At 41.9% G+C, this 14,202-nt stretch overlaps 1 protein-coding gene across 2 annotated transcripts in view; it reads right to left on the minus strand.

Moving 5' to 3' along the window:
- pxylp1 (2-phosphoxylose phosphatase 1) overlaps positions 1-14,202 on the minus strand; it is a 118,488-nt gene that overhangs the window by 42,228 nt on the left and 62,058 nt on the right. Inside the window, exons 1-2 of one of the 2 annotated variants that reach the window (XM_034167834.1) lie at positions 10,620-10,780; positions 3,449-3,640 (exon numbers count right to left, since the gene is read on the minus strand). In XM_034167834.1, coding sequence (XP_034023725.1) covers positions 3,449-3,640; positions 10,620-10,758 — 331 coding nt within the window. In that variant the 5' untranslated portion in view covers positions 10,759-10,780. Of the gene's footprint in view, positions 1-3,448; positions 3,641-10,619; positions 10,781-14,202 lie in introns of those variants that run through there. The other variant, XM_034167835.1, reaches the window with a different exon arrangement.

Below are 14,202 nucleotides of genomic sequence, written 5' to 3' on the forward strand. Positions count from 1 at the left end.
AGCGCTCCAGGCGCTGTTGTCAGCCTGTTTCAAGCTGAAAACCTCTACATTTCAGGCTCTATTGATCCAGGATGTCGTGTGAGAACAGAAGTTTCAGAAGAAGTCGGTTTCAGCATTTTATCCAGATATTCCACTGTTAAAGGAGATTTTTTTAATCAAAGACATGCGGACGGATTGCAGCGTCGGCTCGCAGCCGCCACGACGCTCCACCACAGGAAAAACACCTCTGTTGGAAGCCTTAAGGACAAGTTGGAACATGCCCAGCTGTTAAATAATTTCTCATATACTCACTCTACTGAAAGCCATCAAAAGCCGCCTGGATTTTACAAATGTTTATCAACACGGAGGTGTTTTTCCTGTGCCGCCACACCCGCGCCGGCTGCGTCCCGATGCGCGGACCCGTCCGCCGTCTTTCATTAAAAAAAATCTCCTTTAACAGTGTAATATCCGGATAAAATGCTGAAACCGACTTCTTCTGAAACTTTCTCTGTTCTCTCACGACGTCCTGGATCAATAGAGCCTGAAATGTGGAGGTTTTCAGCTTGAAACAGGCTGACGACGGCACCTGGGAGCGCTGCGCAACGTCCCGCTCGGTGGCAAGTCCTTAAAGCGACAGTATCACCTCAAAATCTCTCAGCCGTTAAAATTTTCACCGAAAACCAGCTTAATTTTTCAAACCGTGTCCACTTCGATGTGCCTCACAGGTTTAGAAAAAAATTTTGATCAAACAAAGCGCCAGTCTCTCAGCAACTTCTCAGACAAAGGAATTCCGACGAGGGGCTGGACGACTCCTCCCACAAGGAGTGCTCACAGGCGAATGACGTCACCGACAGCGTGAAAAACTAACGCATGCGCACGAGGGTCAAGCATGTCTGACGTAAAAACATATTAATGTTTGAAAAATAAAAAGGACCTATATTTACTGACAGACCTCGTGTGTATATATATATATATATATATATACTATATATATGCTAGTTTAATGTTTAATGCTTTAAGTGGTTACTGGGATGATCAGCTGTAATTACATGTGTTCCCACATGAGGGCAAAGCTACTGAATACTGTTTTTAAAAATATAGCAGAAGAAGAAACAACAAGATTTGTAACGCTAGCAGCTGCAGGTTTGGTGATTAATACGCCCGCTGTTTTTCTCTCTTCTCTGCAAATATATGGACTTATGTCTCCATATATACATTTCTACACGCTTTACTTTTTCTTGTTCCCCCCCTTTTAATATTATATTTAAGTAAATATTGTAGGAGTGGGGTACAATAGTTATACCTAACAGCTAATGTTAGCTTATCTAGCTGGCCTTAGCAACGTTCATCGTAGCTTACAAAATAGTTGGTTCCTTTGTGTTTGATAACAATCTTCTCCTGTGATGTCTTATCCGTCTTATGTCTTATTACTTATTATATATACCTTTTTCTTGAGCTGCTTGGGTGGGTAGGGAGAGTTCCCATGGGATAAAAGAGTTTTTTAACCTACCATCCCTGGTTCTCAAGACTAGGCACCTAAGTGGCTCTACTCTACTTTTTTGTACTCTCCTATTTTACTCTTTTTTTTTAGATATACCTTTGTATACTGGCATAGTTCCACCTTAGAACTGGAATATAGTATATAAGATATACCTTACTGAATTTTCATGTCTGGGTTGTCCAATAGAAAATTTACACTGTAGTTAGCTACCATCTCAGTATTCCTTTATTCATTTGTGGGATTTCTAAAAGAGTAAGTGCTGAAGTGTGTGCTACATCTGAGACTGAACTGGGAAGATGTTGCTGATGCCAACTGATCCTGCACGTTACCTGGCACAGCTTAGATTGTGTTTCCAGACAAGTAGGAAGATGCTGCCCAAAATGACAGAGCAGCTTTTGTTCAGTCTAAATGATTAAGAATGCATGGCTTTGTTTTGAGACTAGGCATGTAGAGATTAATCGATACAAATCAGTATCTAGATACAAACGTGCGTGATGGGAGTGTATTGATTCATTCAGCATGCATCGATTCAATTGACTGCGGAAATCGTGTTGAATCGTGCGTTACGTGCTTGCATTGATTTTTTCCGAGGCACACTGAATGCACCATCACTGCATCGATGGAAGCCTGAAAGCACATTTCTACCGCAAGACCTCTATTTCAAAATGGAGGCCCGCAACAAAAGTGCAAGCAGTTGGAGATTTTTTTATGCACCTAAAACATTTAAATCAGGCGTTTGGAGATATTTCGGCTTTTTTTTAAAAAAGATGGGAAATTTGACAAGATGCAGCTCATTTGTAGAGAAAGCCGTGGCCGCTGCTGGTCTGCCGAACTCAGGTGAGAAAAGTATCTGAAATAACTTTTGCCAAGGCCGTACTCAGTCAGTGAGTGACTCACAGAGTGATGTCTTACTGTTTACTGTACAAGTTATGACTGTGATGAAAAGGGTTCCAAATATGAATGAACCAATTCCTGCTCCTTCAAGTTTTCCTGCTGCTTAATGTTGAATCTGGAAAATTTGCTGCCTATAAGGAGTAAAACAAATCCTCTGCCTCTAGTAGAATCAGAAAAAGAAGAAGAATACCATAGTACCATACTGAATTGCAGCTTCTTATTTTCTATTTGAATTTTTGCTATGATTTCTTTGCATCATGATGAATTGCATTGTATCTCACCAAACTGCATCATATCGCATTGTGAGGAATTGAATCGCCATCAAATACTTATGAAATCGTATCGCATCGGGAACAGGGGTGAATCGAATCGCATCATAACGTCAGTATTGTCATGTATCGTATCGCTGGTAGTGTATCGAGATGTGTATCGAATAGTCAGAGATGAGATTCACATGCCTATTTGAGACTAAAATGCAAAATCCAAAGAATAATTTTAAATTGACTCAGTCTGAGGAAAAACATAGCCAAAGGTAATAATAATAATAATAATAATAATAAAATAGTCTTTGGTGCTGTTTTTCTCCTTCAACTGTGAGTGCTGCAGTGTTATGGATGGTGTGATCTGCTGGAAATGACAGATTCATAATTAGCATATCCCTCGAGTCCTGACACATTTAATCTGACATGATTGCTATTTTAAGTGTTTATTCGTCAAACTGGATGATTCTAGCAGCAGGAGATCCCCTTTGATTGTAACAGTGGCTGTGATGATGTGAGGTTTGTGCACTCACACTAGAAAAAATTATAACAATAAAGAAGTACCAGAGTGCTGGTTAGTCAGTAGTCAGACACAAGTGAGACAAGATTAAAAAACACAGGGGTGAGAAAAGAAAAATCAAACTGTTCACATTCATTGTGATGAGGAGCAATCTTTATAGAGAGTCCACTCTGACCATCTTGCCCAAGAGGAATGTATCACAATGATACATTTAACTACATACGCAGGCTTTATTCCAATTGTTTTTTTTGTTTTTTTTTTTGAGTGTGGTGTGTGTTAGTCCTCAGGTCTCACCCTCCCAGGCCTGCTCTGTACGATTTGGTGTGTTACAGTAGCCATAAGCCTCAGCTACTGGATTGAGGTCCTGGGTGTCAGGCACTGGGAACACTCTTTTTCTGCTCTTCCCCGGACTTGCCCCAACGCCGCCAAAATTTATGGTCTGGAAGTGATGTTGCTCCAACATGGGACTAGTGGGGATCAGGTTCACTGTGGAAAACAGAGGGTCGAATAAATTAAAGTAATATAATGATTTTAAATCCACCCGGATTCACAGCCAGCTATTCTAAGAAACAAATCTATGGTGACGCAGTGAATCAAACTCATCTCCATGTCAACAGCTCTGTACTCCCAAAACCCTCGCTGCTTCCACTATGTTGCCTGGACACCAGTGAACTATGAACCCTGAGGGAAAGGGTCCAATGGGAGCATGAGTGTTGTGGAAACTAGTAGATCCATTTAAAAAGAGCCAACTCTTCAAAAAAAAAAAAGAAAGTGTGACCCATGTGTGCATGTGACAACTATAGTGTTGATTCCTAAATACAAACTAAACATCTCACATGCAATAAAAACCCGATCCTGATTATGATGTATAAAAAGCTGACAGTCAATCATTTTCACAACATTCAGAATTAAATCATCAACTGACTGAGTGAACATGTACGGTGCATCCAGAAAGTATTCACAGCGCTGCACTTTTTCCACATTTTTTATGTTACAGTCTTATTCCAAAATGGATGCAATGCATTTTCGCTCAAATTTCTACAAGCAATACCCCATAATGACAATGTGAAAAAAGTTTTGAGATTTTTGCAAATTAAAAATACAACCCCAATTCCAGTGAAGTTGGGACATTGTGTAAAATGTAAATAAAAAGGGAATACAATGATTTGCAAATCCTCTTCAACCTATATTCAATTAAATACACCACGAAGACAAGATATATAATGTTCAAACTGATAAACTTTATTGTTTTTGTGCAAATATTTGCTCATTTTGAAATGGATGCCTGCAACACGTTTCAAAAAATCTGGGACAGGGGTATGTTTACCACTGTGTTACATCACCTTTCCTTCTAACAACACTCAATAAGTGTTTGGGAACTGAGGACACTAATTGTGAGTGTCATGATTGGGTATAAAAGGAGCATCCCCAAAAGGCTCAGTCGTTCACAAGCAAAGATGGATCACTACTTGAGAACAACTGCGCGGAAAAAAAAAAAAATAGTCCAACAGTTTAAGAACAATGTTTCTCAGTGTTCAATTGCAAGAAATTTTGGGATTGGAATTAGGGTTGTAAAAAACTCAAAACTGAGCTCAGATGCATCCCGTCTCCATTGAGATGTTTCAACAGCTTAATTGGAGTCCACTTGGGGTAAATTAAGTTGATTGGACATGATTTGGAAGACACCTGTCTACATATAAGGTCCCACAGTTGATAGTGCATGTCAGAGCACAAACCAAGAATGAAGTCAAAGGAATTGCCTGTAAACCTTTGAGACAGGATTGTCTCAAGGCACAAATGGGGAAGGGTATAGAAATATTTCTGCTGCTTTGAACATCCCAATAAGCACAGTGGCCTCCATTATCCATAAATGTAGGAAGTTCAGATCCACCAGGACTCTACCTAGAGCTGGTTGCTGGTCTAAACTGAGCAATCAGGTCTGTTTGGTAGAGTGGCCAGACAGAAGCCACTCCTTAGTAAAAAGGCATATGACAGCCCACCTGGAGTTTACCAAAACACACCTGAAAGGCCATGAGAAATAAAATTCTCCGGTCTGATGTGACAAAGATTGAATGCTTTGGAGTAAATGCCAGGCGTCATGTTTGGAGGAAACCAGGCACCATCCCTACAGTGAAGCATGGTGGTAGCAGCATCATACTGTGGGGATGTTTTTCAGCAGCGGGAACTGGGAGACTAGTCAGGATTGAGGGGAAGATGCATGCAGCAATTTACAGAGACATCCTGGATGAAAACCTGCTACAGAGTGCTCTTGACCTCAAACTCGGGGGATGGTTCATCTTTCAGCAGGACAATGACCTTAAGTACAGAGAAATGATATCAAAGGAGTGGCTTCAGGACAGCTCTGTGAATGTCCTTGAGTGGCCCAGCCAGAGCCCAGACCTGAATCCAACTGAACATCTTTGGAGAGATCTGAAAATGGCTGTGCACCGACACTCTCCATCCAACCTGATGGAGCTTGAGAGGTGCTGCAAAGAGGAATGGGCAAAACTGCCCAAAGATAGGTGCACCAAGCTTGTGGCATCATATTCAAGAAGACTTGAGGCTGTAATTGCTACCAAAGGTGCATCAACAAAGTACTGAGCAAAGGGTGTGAATACTTATGTACATGTGATTTCTTAGTTGTTTTATTATTATTATTATTATTATTATTATTATTATTAATAAATTTTCCAAAAAATTTAAAAAAAAAAACTTTTTTTCATGTTGCCATTATGGGGTGCTGAGAGTCAAATTTTGAGGGGAAAAAAATTTATTTACTCCATTTTGGAATCAAGCTGTAACAACAAAATCTGGGAAAAGTGAAGAGCTGTCACTGTGAATACTTTCTGGATGCATTGTAGTGTGTACGAGGCAGTTTCATGGTATACAATGACATGAAAAAGCCAGTGTTCCTAAACCGGAAACATGTCCTGTCACAGACACCTGACATCATTCCACAAGGCTTAGTGAGACTTGTGCATCACAGCTAAAGGAGTGAGGAGATATTCTGGTTATTTTAAACAAATGTGACTACAGCTCAGAGAAGGAAAGCCACCTAATCTGAAAAATGTGTTTGTGAAGAGGCACGGGGGTAAGACTCCAATAATAATCACATTATCCACATCTCTTTGCCACATTCAATGCTGCATTATTTTAGACTAGAATACTTCTATTGTCATTATACACAAGGTACAACAAAATTAAAAGACAACTCCCGTAGTACAAAGGTGTAAAAAGTAAAGAAATAAGAATACGAGGTCTGTTAGAAAAGTATCCGACCTTTTTATTTTTTCCAAAAACCTGATGGATTTGAATCACGTGTGCTTGCATGAGCCAACCTTGAACCTTCGTGAGCATGCGTGATTTTTTTCACGCCTGTCGGTTGCGTCATTTGCTTGTAAGCAGCCTTTGTGTGAGGATGGGTGGAGTCTCTTGTTTTTTTCTTTGCAAAGAAATGGTGGAACGACTGGAGCAGCGCAACTGCATCAAAATTTCCCAGAAACTGGGCGACAGCCAGGTGGAAACCATTCGGATTATTCAGACGGCTTTTGGTGACGATGCTATGGGCATCACACAGATTCAGATCATTTCCAAAGTGAACGCTGTGATGATGTGGGACCGTCGTGTGACTATCCGAGAAATTGTGGATGAGTTGGGCATGTCACATGTCCTGTGAGGCTTCATCACGGAGGCACTTTTGCTCCGCCATCAGCTTCATGCCGATAAATTTTGCTGCAACTCTTTTCATGGCAAAATCTTCTGTCACAGTGGAATGTACCGAAAAAGTGCTGGTGTCCACCTCTTCCACAATTTCTCGGATAGTCACACGACGGTCCCACATCATCATAGCGTTCACTTTGGAAATGATCCGGTCATTTCAGCATGTTGATGGCCAACCGGAGCGTGGCGCGCTCTCCACCATTGTGTGGACATCTTTAAACCGGTTGTACCGCTCCTTAATCTGTGTGATGCCCATAGCATCGTCACCAAAAGCCGTCTGAATAATCCGAATGGTTTCCACCTGGCTGTCGCCCAGTTTCTGGGAAAATTTGATGCAGTCGTACTGCTCCAGTCGTTCCACTATTTTCTTGCAAAGAAAAAAACGACGAGAGACTCCACCCATCCTCACACAAAGGCTGCTTACAAGCAAATGACGCAACCGACAGGCATGAAAAAAAAAAAAAAAAAAAAAAAATCACACATGCGCACGAAGGTTTAAGGTTGGCTCATGCAAGCACACGTGATTCAAATCCATCAGGTTTTTGAAAAAAGTAAAAAGGACGGATACTTTTCTAACAGACCTCGTATATATATATGTATTTACAAAGGAGCCAGTAGATGTATATGTCAGCCAACCATGTGTATTGAATGCACATAGGCTTATCTGCTTTCAATACCCGTATTGCGCTTGGGTAAAACATGTTTGTGAGTCTGGATGTGTGGGCCTTGATGGACCGGTACCTCTTTCCTGAGGGCAGCAGTGAGAACAGGCTGTGCCCAGGGTGTGAACCACTGAAGCTGATGCTTCTGGCCCTACGCAGACATCTGGTGTTATAGATGTCTGACAGAGAGGACAGCTGCGCTCCTATGATGTTCTGTGCTGACTTCCTGACTCTCTCCAGAGCCTTCTTGTCAGCCTGAGAGCAGCTCCTGTACCACACCAAGATGTTGTTGGTGAGGACACTCTCTACAGAACACCTATAGGACAGCAGCAGTTCCTGGGACAGGTAGACCTTCCTCAGTGACCTTAAAAAGTACAGATGCTGTTGTGCCTTTTTCACAAGGGCATTGATGTTGGTGCCCCATGTCAGGTCTTGTGAACTGTATGTTCCCAGGAACTTGAAGTCACTGACCCTCTCTACGGTGTCTCCCTGAATGAGAAGGGGGGGGGGTCCTCCATCTTCCACCTGAATCTAGCACCAACTCCTTTGTCTTTGAGGAGTTAAGTGCCAGGTTATTTAGGGAGCACCAAGTAGTGAGGTTCAGGACCTCCTCTCTGTAGGCCATCTCATCGTTGCTCTGAATCAGCCCAACCACAGTACTGTCATTCGCAAATTTGACAAAGATGTTGCTGCTGTGGACTGGTGCACAGTCATGGGTGTACAAAGTGTACAGCATGGGGCTGAGCACACAGCCCTGATGGGCCCCAGTGCTCACTGTCAGCACTGAGGAGTGGTAGGACCCCATCCTGACTGAGTGCAGACGGTTGGTGAGAAAGTCTCTGATCCATCTGCAGATGTGCTCGCCAATACCCAGACTGCACACCAATCTGCTTGGAACAAGTGTGTTAAAAGCAGAACTGAAGTCCATGAACAACATCCTTGCATAATTGCCAGACTGTTCAAGATGTTGACACACTGTGTGGAGGGCTGTGTTGATGGCGTCACATGTGGACCTGTTGGCTCTGTATGCAAAGTGGTGCTGATCAAGGCTGGGAGGCAGTAAGGATTTTATTTGTCTCAGCACCAGCCTCTCAAAGCACTTCATCACAGTTGAAGTGAGAGCCACAGGTCTGTAATCATTCAGACTGCTGACAGACTATCTCTTGGGGATGAGCATGATAGTGGCAGATTTTAGGCAGCTCGTGACTGTGCAGGCAGCCAGCGAGAGATTAAAAATGGTAGTAAAAACCTATGGCAGCTGGTCTGCACAGCCCCCCAATACCCTCCCCTGGAAACCATCGGGACCAGCAGCCTTCGACGGGTTCACACACCGGAGCACCCCTGAGCCCTTCCGTGCTCACAGTGAGGGCCAGACTGTCAGCGGGTGCAGCATGGGACACTCTCTTCCTCACTAACTTCAAACCTAGCAAAGAACCGATTTAGCTCCTCCGCTAGGCTTGTGCTGGTGATTTTGAAATGAACGTTATCAAAAATTCAGTCAGGAGCTTCCGAGTGAAAATAATCCAGTTCAGTGTTTGTTCCCCCCACCCCTCTTTCTGAGACTCACTATTATGATTACAGTTGAAAGTAAAAGCCACAGAGGTCAACAATCGTGCTTAACAAAATTGTTTCTGTACAATGTACAGTGAGTGCATTTGCAGTTTTTAATTTAATGAAGGCTAACAATTCAATGGACATTCTGGTCAGATTGGCTTTACTTCCAGTGAATGTGTAAGTAGCTGGCTGACACTAGCGATCAAGGTCTGGGACCATGAGTAGCACCGTGCATCACCATCGACCACAACACAGAACCGCCCTGGTCCTGGACGACAACCACCCATGCAGACAACTGATCCAGCCCCACCTCTCCAAAGTAACCATCTGGCTGCTACAGAAAAGTAAAATGTGAGAATCCTCTTGGCTTTATCCTGCTGTTGGGGTTCTCAAAGCTGATGCACCCATGTGCTAGATCATGCCAGAACCACATATCCAAAATGATGTAGCTGACATCCACTTCCAATGTAAAGGATATTGCTCATTTAAATTCCCCTTGTTTGACATTTCAGCAGTACCAAAAGATCCCCCGAAGAGATGTAGCACAAAAACATCTAGTTCTTATCTTAGTCATTAATCTTTATAATTATCTATGTAAAATATTGATGAAACTGATGGATTAAATTACTAGAGTTACAAACTGTGGACATGTGAAGACATGGAGACGAACAGACAAACTCATAATTCTGTGTAGGTGTAAAATACCCTGTAATAAGTGTATCACAGTATTTTGCCCAAAGCTATCATGCCCTCTAAATTGCACACCTGCCCCTGCCACTATGCTGTTCATCTTGAGCATTCATACCGCTACAATTTTTCACTCCCTCTTCCATTCAGCAATGTGCATAAATCTGCAACATGACATTCTGTGCAAAAATCAGCCTGAAAATACACTTTGTATTATCATGTGTTCACTCGTTCATTCCTGACCATCACATCAAAACACTGGAAAATGCAAAATAGCCTCAAAAATGTGTTCTCTTTACTGTATATGAAGTTAAAATAATTTTTCTGCAGAAATATCTATGCCAATTCAGACACAGACATTTCATGACTTCACCATTAACAGAGACATGACAACACAGAGAAAGTAACAACGATGTGAACTGAGCAAAATGTTGAAGAAGCCCAGTAATGCACTTCATGCCTAAAGTTAAAATCCGGATACATTAAACCACTGAAGCTTAAGCAGTTTAAACACTTTAGAGACACGTGCACGGTACTCAACACTTATAATGCAACGACAAATGCACAAAAAGTAGCAATGATCTAAGATTGTGAGTCTGCCACCACACAAGACACCCTAAAAGCACTGAGTTTTATTACTGTCATTATTATTTAAATTACAGCACACACAAAACCTGTTCTGGTTCAACAGCCGAAAAAAATACACATCAGGAACTACACCTCTAATTAAACAAATGCAAAATCCTGTCAGTATTTTCAGCTTCTACATGTTAAGTAGAACGATATTTATCAAAGAACATATATTTCTAAATTAAATATCCAATAAGTCTTTACAAGCTCACCAGCAATGAGGAAAAAGAGAAAGCGTGGCAACAAGAGCAGAGACCATTTTGATGACTGCTTGGTGTTAAGGTCCAGCCACCACACTGGACTCCATTCAGTATCATAACCAATGCTCTGCCACACTGCCACCCCCACCATCACTGCTACACACCCACACAAACACACAGTCTGTTTTAGCTACCAAAACCTTTGCAGGCAGGATCGGTGCTCATAGGCACCTACACAATGGGGCTTTTGTAACTAGCTGCCCAACACTGCATGTGCATGCAGAGCAATTGCAGAGTGTTAAAATAAATAAATAAGTCAACCACAGGATGTAACCGCTTCATGCGCCCACACAAAAAGTGTATGGAGTGATGAGCATGCGTCAAGACACACTGCAGGGCTTAATATGTGTTCCCAATGCTGGAGGATCTGTCCACTAGTGCTATACACACACACACAGGAGTGGGCAGTAACACGGACCTGTTACCACCTGTCAGCTACCATTAGTCATTAACACCAGCCTGCAAGTATTTTTGGGAATACAGCCTGTTGCTGGTGATGAAATGTCACCACTAAGTCTGGCTTTCCAGCAGAGGCACTACATAATTTTACAATGCAGTTAAGGGTCTTTCACACTGCAAGCATTGAGGGTGTTAGACGCTTTGCTCTAAAAGGCATTATTTTCAATGAGATGCTTCGTGTCAAAAGGCAAGCTAAAGCGATGCTTCGCCACGAGCGTGCATTGCCACTTGTCATCAAGCTGCCACAGTCAAAGTGACGTAGCTTCGCACTGTCCAAAAGAAACAACGCATCAGGCCAAAACACTGAAGAAAATCCTTGCAAATGTTTTTTACCTCAAAAAATTTATTTCCGATTACTGTAAAAAGAAAAGTTTTTTACATTAGGACAGTTGTAATTAAAGTAAAAAATAAAAGATTTTTTAGAAACCTTTCTTCATCTGCAAATTAAAACCATACATGCCTGTTGTTTCAGATGAGGTGATTACTTGATTAACATAAGAAACCTTGGACATTTATTTTTAGACAAATAAAACAGCATGGAAATTAATGTGTACATTTTTCAGTCTGGTAGATTATTATATGCATTTCAACCAATTACGTCTGAATATGTGATTGCCTTTAGTGTTGTGATCAGGACACAGTCATTTCTAAAATATGAATTTGCCTAGTGACTGTTAATGTTTAAAATTGTGCACAATAGGGGCAGGGCTTCTACTTGTTATATCTTTTGACTGAACTTTGACTTCAAGAACATGTTTAGTGATTCACTGATTAATGTTAAAATAAGAAACAGCTTTTTAAAAAAATAATAAAATAGTTGCTGTTTAAAGAGCCTTTGTTTTATTTAGAAGTGTAAAAGCACGTGTTGGTTTGCTAGACCCTCGGGACACGGAACCAGATCAAGGTCTCTTCTGCAGGTTTTGACCTCTGGTGGAGTTTTTGAAGACATTTGAAAAAAACTGATGAAAGTGGTCCAGGAGGAAAAAAAAAAAAAAAAAAAAAAAAAAAACTGAAAATTTTTGGCAAGGGCCAAAGGCCCGAAGCCCCTGGCAGGGGGCTGGGGGTTCTCCCCCAGAAAATCTCAGATGAGATCTCAGATGCATTCTGGTGCATTTTTCAGGTCTGTTTTTCCACCCCAGTCTTTTCACACAACTTATATCGTGCTACCCAGCCTTAATCAGAAAAAAAAAAAAAAAAAAACATACATTGTGGTTCAGAAAACTACAGCATAAAAGAAACGACAATTCAAAGACCTCAAAAATAATAATTCTGAGTATCAAAATGGAACAACAGGCGTATTAATTGCACATTAATGCATTACCTTGTTCAACCTTTACTCAGTTCTGACATTTCCTAGTTTTGGCAGGAGCTTTGGAGCTACTGATTATCTCTGTTTTCAAATTCTTGGTCACCTTAAAATCCTCACAAATGTGTTTTTACTTCAACATTAATATCTTATTACTGTACATTTAAGAGAGGAAATGAGATTTATTGTCATTGTCATTACACGAGTGCAACAACAACAAAATTATGTTTACACTCCAATGACCTCAGACAAAATACAGCAATTAATCCAGAATTATTACTAGTTGAACGTAATAATGGCACACATCGGAATTATAGACAACACATATACATTTGACATTGTTTATGTGCAGTAAACTTGAAGCAGTCCGTCATCCGAATTGAGGCAAAGTGGGCGAAGGCTGCAGCAGGAGGGCCTGCACCACCCAGCTTGGGGAGTTGAAGGCTGCAGCAGTAAAAACCATGCTGCCTACAGGGTGGCAGGGAGGAAGCCAGGGTGAGGAGAGTGGAGAGACAAGGGGGTAACAGGGATGGAGCGAGGGAGACGTGCGCCGTGTGCAGATGAGTGATGTTTGTGTCAGTTTCTGTCCGTGTGTGCGTAAAGTCTGATGTTGCTAGGCAGCAGCAGGCTGGGGGGGGGAATAAGAAGGGGGAGCCTACCGTATTTTCTGCACCATAAGGCGCACCAGATTATAAGGCGCGCCCTCAATTAGCTGGTACTTAACCTTACAAAAGGCGCACCGGATTATAAGGCGCAGCATCAATTAGCAGGTACTTAACCCTTACAAAAGGCACATGCTAAAACATATAGTCTACAAAAAAAAAGGTCACTGAAGCAAAACGGTGAGTTTATTTGAACTTTTTAACAACTTTGAACTACCGGTATTTAACAATATGGTACTCACATTATTTTTTATTATGGTTCTGTCACAAATCCATCGAAGTCCTCATCTTCTGTGTCTGAATTGAACAGCTGGTCTTCTAGCTGTGGCCACCTCGCTTTGTTTCTGCAGAAACTCTGGTCTTTTTAACTTGGAGCAGTTCATTTTCTTGTTTCCTCTCGCAGCTGCTCTGTTCCCATGAACAACCACGTAACTGATAGCCTGCAGTTTGAATTGTGCCTCGTAAGCATGTCTCTTCGCTGGTGCCATTTTTGGGGGTCCTTAGACAAACAAATGTTTTGCAGGATACCTGCAGTATACGGTAACTACCGGAGGAGTGGCGGAGGTAAGTGTACGTACCACGGGCTCACGGACTCTTCTGATTGGTTTATCGCTGGCAGCGTACGTACTTTACGTATTACGTAATGTTCTCTGATTGATTTATCGCTGCCAGGGTACGTACTCTACGCTGCTAGCGTACGTACTTTACGTATTACGTCCTTGTGTCAGCGGGAAATGGTCCGATATTCCGACGGTCAAAGACAACGTCGGTCGTTTTTACAGATTTTGGAATTCAGTGCGCACATAAGGCGCACCGGATTATAGGGCGCATGGCCAATTTTTGTGAAAATTTAAGGCTTTTAGGTGCGCCTTATGGTGTGGAAAATACGGTAATTCCTTCACCAAGGCCACAGATCCTTCTGGGGAAGAGCACGGCATTTGACCTTCAGGAGCTGATAAGGCTGCCATGTTGATGTTAGGCAGAGAGATACAGAATTCCATTTACTGCACCTCTGACCGTCTAGAGTTCAAATTTATGAAGAATATTCTCCGGTCCTCAGCAGCACATTCCTTTGCAATGCAGTGATATGCTCCAAGATGGTATCCAT

This window comes from Thalassophryne amazonica, chromosome 4 (assembly GCF_902500255.1).
Source record: "Thalassophryne amazonica chromosome 4, fThaAma1.1, whole genome shotgun sequence".
NCBI classification, from domain to species: domain Eukaryota; kingdom Metazoa; phylum Chordata; class Actinopteri; order Batrachoidiformes; family Batrachoididae; genus Thalassophryne; species Thalassophryne amazonica.